The sequence below is a fragment of the Xiphias gladius genome, chromosome 22 (assembly GCF_016859285.1).
Source record: "Xiphias gladius isolate SHS-SW01 ecotype Sanya breed wild chromosome 22, ASM1685928v1, whole genome shotgun sequence".
NCBI classification, from domain to species: domain Eukaryota; kingdom Metazoa; phylum Chordata; class Actinopteri; order Istiophoriformes; family Xiphiidae; genus Xiphias; species Xiphias gladius.
Genome location: NC_053421.1, coordinates 28548100 through 28562566, shown reverse-complemented (window position 1 = coordinate 28562566; position 14467 = coordinate 28548100). Strand labels below are relative to the sequence as shown.

At 46.7% G+C, this 14467-nt stretch overlaps 1 protein-coding gene across 1 annotated transcript in view; it reads left to right on the top strand.

Annotated features, from left to right (window-relative positions):
- si:dkey-22o22.2 (neural-cadherin) overlaps positions 1 to 14467 on the top strand; it is a 132471-nt gene that overhangs the window by 72835 nt on the left and 45169 nt on the right. Inside the window, exons 6-12 of the mRNA XM_040116799.1 lie at positions 83 to 332; positions 935 to 1077; positions 4193 to 4365; positions 4517 to 4685; positions 4925 to 5095; positions 7148 to 7320; positions 10369 to 10536. Of these exons, the coding sequence (XP_039972733.1) occupies positions 83 to 332; positions 935 to 1077; positions 4193 to 4365; positions 4517 to 4685; positions 4925 to 5095; positions 7148 to 7320; positions 10369 to 10536 (1247 nt within the window). The remainder of the gene's footprint in view (positions 1 to 82; positions 333 to 934; positions 1078 to 4192; positions 4366 to 4516; positions 4686 to 4924; positions 5096 to 7147; positions 7321 to 10368; positions 10537 to 14467) is intronic.

Sequence of the window (14467 nt, the reverse complement as noted above, 5' to 3'; positions counted from 1 at the left end):
TTTTCCTTTGTCCCCTCATCCTCATCTCCCGTCTCTTTCCATCTCCCTCCTCTCCCTTTCCTCGTCTTTTCCTTCTCCTCAGTTCTGGCCCGGGACTGTGACTCCGGCGTGAACTCGGAGCTCTCCTACTTCGTTCACGGTGGCGACTTTGACATCACGTCGGGGGGTGTGGTCAGCCCCGCCCATCGCCTGGACTACGAGCGGCCCAATCACGTCTACGAGTTTGTGGTGGTCGCTGTGGACGCAGGCACGCCCCCTCGCACGGGTACCGCCTCTGTCCGCGTCCGCGTCGCCAATAGCAACGACGAGGCGCCCGTCTTCTCCCAGAGCGTGTAGGCCCATTGTCGTTTTGCTCTGTTATTCCGCTTTTCTGGCGGTTTTGTGTTTTTAATTTGACTTTATTCAATAACCAACATCAGCAGTCAGTCTCTCTCCTGTCGCTGTCTGTGTCTCTCACCCACAGAGTCAGACTGCTAATTAAGTTTGTTTTTAATTCAGAATCTAATTTTAATCCCGCTGTTCTTCCTCCATCTGTTTTCACTCCGTCTTCACCTCTGCTCTCGCTCCTCTGTCTGTCTCCTTCACGCCGTCTTACTTTCATTTGTTGTACTTCTTTACTTTGCCTTTAACGTACGTCATGTATTTCATGTGCTCTTTCAAACTTTTTCCTTTCTTCTGTTCTCTCTACTCTTTCTCCTTCCTTCCTCTCTCCTTCTCTCATCATTTCCTCCCTTTCCTCCCTCCTCTTATACTTCCCCTACTCGTTTTCTTTTTAAACTCTTTTTTCTCTCCCTCTCTCCGCTCCCTTCTGTTTTCTTTTCCTTTCCCCCTTGTCCTCTTTTCAATTAATACCTGTCCTTTCTCACTCGCTTAACCCTTTACTTCCAGTCCACATATAGTATAGATTTAACATGTCTCTATCGTCCTCTGTCAGTTATAAGACCTTCCTCAGCGAGGACGCCGGTCCGGACACGCTGGTCGCCATCGTCCACGCCAACGACCCAGACGGAGATGGCGTCTCCTACGCCATCACCGGCGGCAACGAGGACAGCAACTTCCTGCTGGACAACCAGAAGGGTGAGAGAAGAACGATGAACATAAACACAAAACGTGGCAGTGTCAAACTGAGGCAGCAACGACTTTTTTTTTTTTTGCATCAAGCAGCGAGACGCTGGTGCTGAGCAACTTGTGCTCACCTGTCAATCGCTGCTGTCTAGTTACACCCAGTAGTTAGCATCAGCAACACTGAGACAACCAGAAACAGAGGGTAACACTTAAGTTATCATGGTTTTCTAGTCACTTCTCAGTGTGATGCACCACTTTACTTGCGGCTGCACAAAAAGAGTAACTAATGTTTAAGTAATTAGTAGTTAATGAGTGGTTATTAGATTCGTGCTACTCAGTGGCTGGAGTTAATTAGCAGCTACCAATGAAGGAAGTGGTCTGCATGTCAATGTACAGCTGTTCATGACCTAATCATGACCGTATGATTCATTCATATCGTATCTCTAGTCACTCATCGTCATCCACCATGTGGTCCTCTACTCATTAAGATCTATCAAAAACCAGGTCATCACCGACTCGTTCCTCACCCGTTCCTTTGTATTCTTTGCTTTCCTGTATTTTAAAGTGTTACCAAACACAGATATACCTAGAGCTCACCTGGAGCTCCGACAGACAGATCCAGGCGCTGTCACTTTGCTCCTGGCTTGATGTCGAGAGTGTCCTGTGTCTGCTCAGAGCCGATCGTTTTTCTACTCTAGGGCAGTGTTGGGCAAGTCACCCGAAAGCAGTAATCCATTACTCGTTACACATAACTCACTGAAAAGTAATTGCATTACTCCACTAATCTCTCAAAATGAATGCGTTACCTTACTTGTTGATTTCCTTTCGTTGGTCAGCTCCGTCAAAGGCGCCTCTAAACAACCCCAAATCCTCCACACCCACAAGTCACGTCTTTTGCATTTAACTCGTGTAGAAATAGAAAACGAGACGCTGCAGTTTAACAGGCAGCAGCTGTACAGTTTGGAGGGATTTACCGACCGTCCAGCAGCCAGCTTGGCCTCGGTGACTGCACACAGCTCTCCAGACGTCCTGACCTCAGAAGCACAGTTACACACCCTCCGACTGTAAAACAAGAAACAGAAAAAGAGGTGACTCCTGAATGTACGAGCACCTGCGGCTACCGATTTCCCCATCAGCCGGCCATCTACCATCTACCCTGCACCTCAACCACATCCCGAACCGGTCTGCCCACTGGACACAGAGACCAAACTGATATAAAACCTCCATTACGGCGTCTTGCTAGCGTCCCCTTGAAGCTGCAAAGACCGAACATAAAAAAACAGTGGAGATTTAGCTATTCAGAAGCTTCGTTCAGACAGAACATAAAAGCCAATTCTAGACGCAACACAAATATGAATCTGTTTCATAAACGTGCAGAGACGAGAGTAAGAAAGAGAGAAGAACTGAGCTGAACAAAGACAACAGGCATACGTCACACACGGCTCAGAGGTGAAGGCAAAATGTAAAGTTTGTCCTGAGGGTCGAGGGAAAGTAATGGGTCAATAAAATCTAAAGGGAATATCGTCAGTGGCTTTGGTGTCAACGGGACGTGTAGCTGTGGAGAAAGCTTGTCCTGGACAACGTGGGCCAACATCAGCGTCCAGCTCCCCCCCGGATCCACAGAAGCAGATGAATGATTATGCATATGTCGTTTTTTTAACAAGCTGATCGCTTTAGCACACACAGACACGTGCACGCACGCACGCAGATGCATCCGGATCACTTACATTCACACACATACACACACTGGACTGGCTGTTGCTGTGGTAACGAGTATTTGGGGATAAAGCCTGGTAGCTTTAACGAGGCCAATGAACCCCCTGGAAAACACACGCGTAAACACACACGCACGCACGCACACATAGCCAAACATGCGTAAATGAAAAAAACGAATACACACACATTTATAATCACTACAGCTAACACACACAAACTGCACTCTTCTCCTGAGAGTTTCTGTGTGTGTGTGTGTGTGTGTGTGTGTGTCAGACACAGACTTTTTGAAGATAGACTTCATGTGCAGTATTGTGATGTGGAGTCATGTTTTGCATGTTTATCTCTAAGCCTCTGTCACCCAGCATGCACTGCTCCGCCACACACACACAAAAAAAACCCACAAGCACACATGCATCCATGCACAAACATAAACATGAACATTTGCACATAAATGACACATTAAGACTCTCTCCCTCTCACACACACACACACACACACACAGCAGATGGCCTTTGGCTTGCTGGGCTGTTCTGCTTTGTCACTTCAAAGCGTTGTGAAGTATTTTCATGTAGATGTGTTCGCTCCCTCCCAGCCTCCGTGTCTCTATTCATGTTGCTACCAAAGCCGCTTATTTGTTTGTTTGTCTGCTCCGCTGCTCTGTTATGTTAATGCGGAGGTGATTGTTAGCGCGGAAAAATCTGACATTTGTTTTAGGCCCGAGTTAGAGCAACGTGGGGTTTTTTTGGGGGGGGGGCTGGTGTTCGTGCCGACAGTCGTTGCTGGTGACGCAGTGAGGACCCCCAGAGCAGTAAACATCACATCGCAGCCTCACATCTACGGTGTGTTTAAGCTCAACTTCTTCTCTGGCATTTGCACTTACAGACAATACATTCTATCATCTCTAACCCTTAACCGCCCCGCCCCACCCCCCGGTGAGCTACTCGGGACCTTCGGGCACTCTGGCACGATCAGCGGCTCTCGGGTGATTTCTCTCCTGTTTTCCCTTTACTTTCTATTAGCTGAAACATGTTCTGAGCTGAGTCAGTTTATTGCAAAGCGGTGAACGCTGTCCTCCGGCAGCGGAGCAGCAAACACAAGAACTTTTTGATGCCTGTGAACATAAAAGTAATTTAAACTTGTGTACTCCGTCCGAGAAGTGTTGATATTTCTGCAGAAAGCTGTAACCGTGAGCCTTACCACCCTATACCAGACTTCTGTTAAATATAGCAATCATTTCCAGATATGCTACGTGTTGGGTGTAATTTGAGAACAGAATTATGTGCCAGGTGGGGAAAAGATAAAAACGGGTGCAAGTTGAAACCAAGATGAGTCCCTCTAAAGGCACCAAAGGTCTCAGTCTGCTTCAAACAAAGTGCTTCTCTAAGAGTCTGAAACCGCCATGTGTGCGTAGGTATCATCAAGCTGCGGCGAAGCCCACCTCCCAGGCTGCGGGGACCTCAGTACGTCCTCAACATCACCGCCACGGACGATAACGCGTCCGGTGGACCGTACCCACTCAGCAGCTCCACCCAGGTCATCGTGGGAATCAACGACATCAACAACAACAAGCCGGTCTTCCATGAGGTGACTGAAGCTGTTATGTCTGTGTGTTGTGCTCCGATAGGAACAACCAGGGGGGAAAGATGTCTTCTTCTTGTCCCGTTTGGCTTAGTCTAGCCTGGGTCAAGGACTGAATCTTTCTGCCACTGTCTCCATTCTCAAATTGTCCTCTCAGTGTCAGAACTACAGCCTGAACGCTGCCGTCCTGGAGAACCAGCCGCCGGGGACGTTTGTCCTGCGCGTCCGGGCCCACGACGCCGACATGGGGGTCAACGGAGAGGTCAAATACGGCATCATGCACAGAGACGGAGTGTCGTCTGGGTTTGATATTGATCGTGACACTGGTAAGTTCCGCAGTAAAACATTAAAACCATGGGCTATTTTCAAAAGGTGAAAGTTGATATCAAAATACACCAAGAACAAAACGACTGAGGGAAATTTATGTTTCCAAGAAAGTATAATTTCACATAACCGTCATTCTAAAAAAGCAGCTTCCCTATTTGCAGCTATAATTGTGATGTTTTATAAAAAAGTTCTGGATATGTTGGGGTGGTATGGTGACGGGGGTCCCTGTGTTTGCCAGGTGTGATCACCACGGCGGTGAGTTTCGACCGGGAGCGCCAGAGGGAGTTCACGCTGTCCGTGACGGCCACAGACCAGGCCGAGGAGCCGCTCATCGGCATCTGTCAGATCACGGTGCTCGTCGCCGACCAGAACGACAACGACCCGAAATTTGAAAACAGCCGCTACCAGTGTGAGTTTGTGCTGCTAATATTGCCACTGCTGATACTAGAGCTACCAGTGTGACTGTCTGCTTAGTAGCGCTACAGTACTACAATCACCACTGCTGCTACTGCCATGTTTTACTGTTACTGCAATTATTAGTGTTACTGCAGCAACTGCTACTCCTTGTAGTGTTCTCCTGGTTCCACAGATACTCCTACTACCGCTGCCTGTGGTTCTGCCTTTTCTCCTGGTTCTAACATCTCCGCTGCTACATGCGCTGCCGTTCCCGCTACCTCTGCTGTTAGTAGGACCATTTACAAATGGTCTCTGCGGCGGTGTTCTACCTCTGCGGCTCAGCTCATCCCGTCGCCGGTTTTTTCTCCATCTTGTGCTTCTGAAAGTGTGAAACGCGGCGGTGACACACTGAGCGTTAAGCCGCGTCTGTCCCTCTGGAGACGCCCACGCTAACATCTCTGCACTCTTGCTCTAAGACACGAAATCCTCTCTGTGTGAGTTTGGAGGAAACAGGTGAGGAGAGCGTTAGGTCATCATCATCATGATCATCAATCAATCTGCAGCCCCGTAATCCTGGAAAGCACTTAAAACTGATGAAATATTCGCCGCTGGCCCCTCGCGGGTCCGTGTTTGTTTACTATGTGTGCAAATATGTGTTTTGATAAGCGTTGTGTCAGAAGTTCTCCTCGTCAGATTAGAGAAACACACAGAGTGGCTCATTAACTATTTAAGAGGCAGATTGAAATGTTTCTGGGACATGCATTCATTTGCCACTGACGTGTGTGTGTGTGCGCGCGCGCGCGCGTCTGCATGTGTGTGTGTGTTAGTGTTTCGGAGGTTTTCCTGCACAGATGGAGGAAGTGATCTGGAAAAAGCCAGAATCAATGTTTGAGTCAAATTCAGTTTCCTGAGCAACTTCTTTTTCGGTTATTGCTTTATCTGTGTCGCTTTCTCCCGAAACCATGGATGACCCACATCTAGACAGGGTCCATTTCCTTTTCATTTTCACAGGTCACAGGGCGTCAGTGTGACCCCTCGTTACCTCCACTGACTGGGCTGTTATCGGGCTTTTCTTATGTTCTGGACATTTCCAGCTGTTCTGGAAATGTTGTCAAGCCTGCATCTAAACTACGGATTCAGGGAGACAAACGATGTTCTGACGTCAAAGATAAAATACCAACTGGTGCTAGCTGGTGTTAACTAGAGGTTAAGAGCACCGAATAGCTGTCCATCACAGCTTAAGATTGATTTTTAAATTTCCCAGAGTTACCTTTTTTTTAATTTTCAGAATTTCCTGAAATCATGGACCGTAATTTTCCCCTTCTTCTTGTTGGGTCAGGTTAACAAAAGCTCACTGGGAAGACGGCAGTTTTTAAAAAAGAGATTTGTGTTACCTCCACAAAAGAAGGTAAAGTATTATCCATATCCTTATGCTAAACCGTGGGAGGCAGGCAAATCCTGTGTTTGTTTTTTGTCTCTGTGACACACGTTGACTCAACAAGATCTGACGTGGTTATTCAGTCGAAGTGTATCCGCCGAGACCCACAAACGTCAAAAGGACATTAGTATTGACGAAACGCTCGAAATGCAGTATTACAGAGGGAAATGCAGCGGCAGACCTCCTCTCCGCTGCTTGTTTTTGGTGTCTGATCAGCGCTGACACACATCACAGTCAGCAGGATTGGAGGTTATATTCATAAATTTAAAAATGCATCTGTTGACTTGGCAGGGGGAGAGGCAGAAATGACAAAATGGGGTGACACACTGCTGACACAACACGACACACCAGTGCGTTACCATTATTCTAATATCTGCTTACGATCAGGAAAACGTGATCTCACACTGTGCGCGGTTCGAATTCGATGCAGTGGTAGCGGTAGCATTTTTATACTGTCGGCGGTACTAGCAGCAGCTGTAATAGACGTAACGCTGGTAGTAGAAGTGGCAGTGGCAGTAGTAGTAGAAGTACTAGCTGTGGTACCAGTAAGTCCAGTAAGAGAAGTATTCGTACCAGTAGTACCAGTAATATTTCATCCCCTGTCCGAGTGTCTCTCTTCCCCCTCAGATTTCCTGCGCGAAGACACTCCGGTAGGAACTAGCTTCCTGCGGGCGGCGGCGCACGACGACGACCAGGGGAGCAACGCGGCCATCACCTACTCGCTGTCCAGCCAGAAGCCGGCGTACCTGCACATCAACCCCAGCACTGGCTGGATTTACGTCAACCACCCCATCTCCCAGGTCAGAGACAGACCTACGGCCTCTCCACACCCCGAAGAGACTGAGCCTAGTACTGAAAGTAGCCTGTTCAGGATCCAGCTGGGATCTCTGTCTGGAAGCAAAGGCTGTGTTGTCACGTAAAAAAGACAAGCACACGTTTTCTAAATACGCTCTCAGGAGACAGAAGAACACATGCGCGCACGCACGCACACACACACACACACACACACACACACACACACACACACACACACACACACACACACACACACACGCGCGTAATATATTCATGCCTGTATCAATTCTCATGTCGTTCCGTTGATGAAATCTCTAAATATAAATCAACATGGAGGCAGAGAGCTGTGCTGTTTAATAAGAGCTAGCATGTTTGGTATGCATCCACTGAGGGAACGCGAGAGTGTCGCCGCGTGTGTGTTCTCCTACCTCTAGCTGAGTTTTTGTGTCTTTTTGCCCACAGCACGTTCACGGGATGTATTGCGCTCTGTAGCTCTGGGCTTCGCGGCTTCGCGCCAGACCTCCTTTCCCATCCTTCACCCCCCCCCCGCGGTCTCCATTCTGTTGCCTCGTCTATACACTACGTTTACAAGTAACGAAAAGAGAGAAGATGAGAAGGAATGAAGAAATATACACTAAGATGGTGGAGACCCATCTACAGGTCCCCCGGCTGGAAGAAGTGCGGAAGATATTTTATATTTAGACAATTTCAGGCAAACAGATGCGCTCTTTGTCATCCAGACCCCTTGTCTGATCATCCCCTCTCTAAATATTTTACTAGTAAAGGTCCCTTTTCAACCAAATTCAAATCAAAATCCCATACTCTTGAAAATGAGTTTACTAAAGACTGTTTTCCATGTACTGATTGAAATTGAGCTTGAAATTGAAACCTGGTTTTACATTCTGTAATTAGAAGCCAAATATAGGCTCTTTCTGGGTTTATTCCTTCAGGCTCCCGAGTCTTTTACGCGTGTTGTGAAAAGCTGTAATCGCCACAGAATTGGTTTTGAGCGATCTGAGCCATTCATGTAAATATCAGGTTGTGGGTTCAGCCCTTCAGAATGAAACAGCGAGGGCTCCGTCCTGGCGCAGCCAGTTTACACTGACGTGACACGATCCTACGGAGAGGATTTTGTTGTGGGAGGTTTTTATTGCACGAAGTCAAAAGTGAACCGGAGGAGGAACTCGATGAGAGGATGCAGACGGAGAGTTGGAGGTTGCACCACATCGGTGAAATATTAATGTGGCGTTCCTCCCAGTTGAAGGGTTGATGGAGCAGATGATGGACTGGGACAGATAGAGAACAGGCCGTATGCGCTGCGTTGTGGTGGTTTACATCTAGTTCATTAAATATGTTGCTTTGCTTTAAAAATTCATTTGTTTGATATGATTGAAGTTGTCACAACTGCTGTTTTCAAACCCTCTTCCACTGCTCTCTGGCAGTTTATTTTTTACTTCAGACTGCAGGAAAAGCTGATCAGCTCTTCCTGTTCTTGGACCGAGTTCTGTGCAGCTTTAGCTTTTCCACTGCACCCACTGAGTCCTGGGTCCAAGTCATGCAAAGTCTCTGCTGCTCTGTGCTTTCCGAGGACTCGCTCTACATGGGGCAGCGGAAGACATATTCGGATCCTTTGCTTAAGTAAAGGAAAGAATTCTATACTTTAAAAATACTCCGTTACAAGTAAAAGTCCTGCAATGTAATGTTACTTAAGTGAAAGTACAGAAGCGCTATCAGCAAAATGTACTTTAAGGATCAAAAGTAAAAGTGCTTAATGTGGAAAACTGCCCCCTGTGATTCTTGGACTATTGAACTCACGCATTAAGTATCATTGTGCTGCTGTAGTTTATCAAGGTGAAGCTCGTTTTAACGATTTTATTTACTGTTTAATCATATTTTATAAAACCCTGACATGTTTTGTGAGTATCATCTTAATCAGTCCAAGTAATTAGTAACTACAGCTAAGAAATTCACGAGTAGCTGAAATTATGTACAGTACTTGAGTAAATGTAATTAGTTACTTTCCAACACTGCCGGAGGTAAAGATGAAGAGTAGTTAAGAAAATCTGTCATCAATAATTCAAAGTTTCCGGATTATTTTTTTGAAAACTGTACTTCTTGGACTGGCTGGGCAGGATCAACGGCGACAGCATTCACATTGCTGTGAACACGCACACACGAAAATGGTTCACGCCAAACAAAGACGGTGCTCGCATCCGCGGTGCATTACATCGCATGCACCGAAAACGTAAATGATAGATGACCCAATGCCCGCGTGCAGTTAACGCCGGCGCAGTCACCGGGTCACGAGGTCTGGAGGTCGAGGTTGTGTTTCCAGTGGCAGCAGCTGCTCTGTTGTTCCCGCTGAGAGGAGAATAAAAGTTGCATCAAACAGCCTGTTGTCTTGAAAGTTTAATGATTGTCATGATTGTGTGTCTGTGTCTGTGTGTGTTTTCTTCTTTGTGCAAAGGCAAACTCAGAATCAAAAGCGTCTGACTCTTCTTCTTCTGCGACTGTCATCTCCTCCCTGTTCTTCTCCTCTGCTTCTCGCTGCCACTGATCTTTTAAATGACGCTTCAATCAATAATTTAGAAAAGGCAGCCCCCCCCACACTCCCTCTTTCTTTATTCACTTTTTATGAACGAGCCCGAAGTTCAACATCTTAACATTTTCTCTTTTTCTCTCTGCTCTAATATTTGTTTATTTTGCATGTGATCCGAAGGCCATTCTTTTGCGGTTGTCAGACAAATGCCTGGTCATTAAAGTTAGATTTTGATGAAAAAGATGATAAAATGATAACAAGACCACACAGTTTTGGTAGCAGACTTTGAGAGTAAGGCAAATATTTACTTTAAAATTGTTCCCGCAGTTTTATTCAAGTAATGACAGGCGTCTGGACAAATATTGTCCCCAGAATTACAATGTGTGATTTAAAGATCTGAACCAGGACCTGACAGAAAATAATAAGAGGCGCGGCTCTGAATAAATACTCACCGCGAGCTGTTTTCTCAGTTTGTTGAATGACATTCCCTCGTTCCTTGCGCGTGTCCCTGCAGACGTCCAGGATCAACCAGCAGATCGTGGCTTCGGACGGAGGGAACCGCCGCAGCTCTGTGGAGCTGACCGTCATCATCACCAACGTCCACAACCAGCCGCCGCACTGGGAGCAGCCCGAGTACTGGGTCACCGTCCCGGAAAACACCGTCCGGGACGCCAAGATAGTGGTGAGTGACGGGACACTGAGCTCTAGGCTGCAGCGTTTCCAGGGGGAAGATGAAACAGATCCGCTGGGGAGAGGTTGGGTTTTCCAACCCTGTTCTCTCCCTTGTTAAACTGAGCTTTTCATCGGTTCTGTGGTAATCCCCCCTTTTTTCTCCATTACTTTTTAAAACATGTAGCAAATTCTGGTATACTTCATCTCTATTATCACTGTTTACTTTCGGTGCTAATTAGCAACATATATCTAAAAAACGAAGATTTCGGTGTAGGTTTTGTCAAGAAATAGTTCCAGCCCATAGCTTGTTTTGAGTATTGACTAAGGCTCTCAACGCTTTCGGAAATGTGACGGAAGTGTGAGCGCTGAGCTTTGAAAAATGTCGGCATTGAGTGTCTGGTCAGATTCTCAGGCCCGTTTACTCCGTCTTTGGTGGTATATTGGTTCAATGTGATAGCAGTCGTACAGTGTCTTCTGTTCTGCAGGGACCTTCCTGAAGTGTGAGAAAATAACCCCGATGGTGCCGTCGAGGTTGCCTCGGCTTGGGCTCTGAAATTCACACCTTGTGTTCCAAACCAGGGTTGAGGAGTTAAAAACGACATCGCTGTTTGTCAGGCAGGGAGAGTCTGACGAAAGACTACTGACTTGCATTGTGGGACATCTAGGATCCGGTGGAGTTTGACTCATACTAGCAACTAAAAGTCTAGATATTTCTAACTCTGCCGCTTCAATTTTGACCGTCGTCGTGTGATCCGTCTCTCACAAGTCACTCGGTCGTCATAGGCATTGCAGCACTAAAACACTGGGGTGCCCCCTTAAGACAAAATTAACCACTGATTAGCTCCATATATTTGGTTTATTTTGAGTTTTGCAGAGAGACGTGCTTCAAAGTAACATAGCAACGCAAAGGTATCGTTTTGGTAGCCATGCAGAGAGGCTGCGTGTGCGGCGCCAGTATAAAAAAAAAATTGTTCAAATGATACCAGTCCTCCTCCTGCAGCAGGAAAAGAGTTCTCTCTCGCTTACATCCTCCTTCACATCTGTGCAGAGCGCCCCGAGGAGCCTGGAAACACTCTTTCTTCTTCTTCAGCCCTCTCTCTCCTCCCTTTTCCTCCATCCACCCCCCCCCTCTCTCGGCGTCAGCACATTTAGCCGAGCACTTCCAAACATTTTCTGCCAAGCAAACAACAATCCCACCACCCGAGTCCATCTCACCTGACTGACTCCAGCCAACACACACACACACACACAGGGCTTGCCTGTATACCTCTGGTAATTTTTCTCTTTTGATCCCTCCATCCTAATTTGCTCTCTCTTCCTAAGCCGCTGGTTTAGAAGGTGGAGGAGTTTTTACCCTCCAGCTGCTCAATTTCATGGGGGTTAGTCAGTTTTCAAACAGTTGTAGGGCGTGTGTGTGTGTGTGTGTGTAATCCTGTGTAAGATTGTGTGTTTATGAGTGTGAATGCTGTATTTAATCTTTCCCACCTCCTCCTTTTCGACCCCACGTAACTGCTGAAAACACTGGAAAATGATGATGATGGTGATGACGGCGATGACGGCGGTGACGGTGGCGGTGATGGTGATTAGAGCTTGTCCCACCCACAGCTCCCTCTTTCAGAGGTGATTGACAGGAGAGAGAGATAATTACACCTGCTGTCGGAGCGTCACAATGGACCCTCATCACCTCAGAAAAACAGACGCTTAATTACTGTGTTTAACCTGACAGAGGCTGTATGATGGAGGGAGGAAGAGGGAGGGAGACACGGTGGGAGGAGGGGGGGGCAGATGTAGGAAAAGGAGAGGAGGAAGACAATGTGCGTCCTTTATTTTTCTTCTTGACAACAAGCCACATGTGCGGACCCAAACCAGCAATGAAAGTCTGCTCCTGACAAGAACTGTGTGTGAATCAGACCCTGATGTATCTGGTCCCTCTGAGCCTCAGAGCTCCACTGTTTCCAAAAACCATTAAAAACACATCAGTGAGTCACACTGTTGCACTGGGAGACCTGTTCCTCATCACCCTGAACACACACACACTGTAGTTTATTCACACCGAGTCCCACACACACACCGTCCTGCTGCCCCAGATACTCACTACAGCACCAGATGTGGATTAGTCCGCCGCTGAAAATAGTCCCCAGCACATGCAGTATTTCCTCCTGTTTGTTTGATTAAAAGAAAGTATAGTGAGCAGCTGGTTTTGGAAATTACTGACACTTTTTTTATGAGGAGCTTTTAAAAATCTATGTCGTCGGAAAGTATTAAGTCGGTTTGGGTCATTTCATGGGATTCGTTGACAATCAGAAAAACATAGAATAATACGAGCCTTGTGCTTCGATCGACGACAACCACGGCTTTTAAAAGCATGTTAACTCCACACTATATTGCCTTATTGATTATGACTGTCTCGCGTATCAGACATTGTTGAGGTTCAATTTTTTTTTCTTTCCAAATGACCTTTAGTCGTCAGGTTCAGTTGATTTATCATTTATCACAGAGTCTGAAAGGAGGCAGGAAAGAAAGAGGAGTGTCCTGACTTTTACATCCTGGGCCGAGTCAAGTTGAAAAACCACTGAGTCCTGTACTTTCCATAAGGTAGTTAGAGTGTTTTCATTAGTCTCCCTGCCTGGTAAACGCCCGGCTCTTTCCGACTCGACGGGGTTGTTGAGCCGTCATTTGGGTTAAAAACATGTTTAATATGCTGAGTTTTACTCACCGATAAGTGTTGTGGATTAACATGTAACACTTCCCCAGACAGACGACCTATACAAGTCAGTCAAAAGGCAGATTGTCTCCTCCTCCTCCTCCTCCTCCTCCTCCTCGCTTCTTCCTCTTCTCCGCTGTGTTAATTGCACTGAGGAAGAACTGTTGTTTTAAATTTAGCAGCATTAATAAGGTCTGTTAATTGCATTGTTAACGAGGTGGAGGGAGGGAGACGCTGTAGCGGTGGGAGCCGCTCCATATCAATAGGCTGTAGCCGTCTCCTGCTTTCATGTGGCAAGTGTGCGAGTTTCGTGTTCTAACAGTCTCATCATCGGCCGACTTCCTCCTGGTTGCCTCCTCTTCCTGTTGATGTTTTCTGTGGCGGTTACGCAAACGCTCTCTCTCCGCAACACGCTGGGCTTTAAAGATAAAGCAGGGAAAAAACGGAAAACATGGCGCCTCTCTAACTTCAAAGATGTCAGGCAGTCAGGCCATGCAGTTAATCCTTTTTAAATGTCCCAGCTGATTCCAAGAATCTAGTGATCAAAAGTAGCCTATTTGCTTTCATTTTAGCACCGAATGTCACTACCAAGGTCCCTGTCTAGCGAACCTGACCTTAACAATGCAGTTGTGTCCAAATCGAACCCTCTTCCTGACCTTAAAACATGAGGCGGTGCCAGATGAGGAGACGTGAACAGTGATTCAAAACGGTTTTGAGAAGCCATGTTCCTGCCCCGCGAGACAACGTATTTTGTCATCGACGGTGTTGCGGGAGTCGTTTTGTCAAAGACACAAATGTTAGCTCGGGGAAACTGAACAGCCTGTGAACTACAGCGCAGGAGAGTTACCAGATGCACCAATTAGCATCAGGGTTAATGGTAATGCTAACAAATACTAGCTTCTGCTCCACTTCCGACAGCGGGCGGTTGAGAGGTGAAGAGAGAGGCGGGGCGACATGTAACAAAGGTCCCGGGCCAGATTCGAAAGCACGATGTTGTAGATCCACTGTATAGAAACGCATTTTACCCCCTCGACCCCCAGGATGCCCCTTCATTCTTATGGATTACACATTATTAAACCCATACCATCATCTGCAATATCAACCTAAAAATAATCATTTTCTGCTTTAGACCTAAAATTAACCAACTCATGGCTTAAAGATTTAAAAGACTCAAGACCTAAGAATAATTACATTTAATCTGATGCGTAACCCCAAACTTTCACTTGGCGTCTCTCAC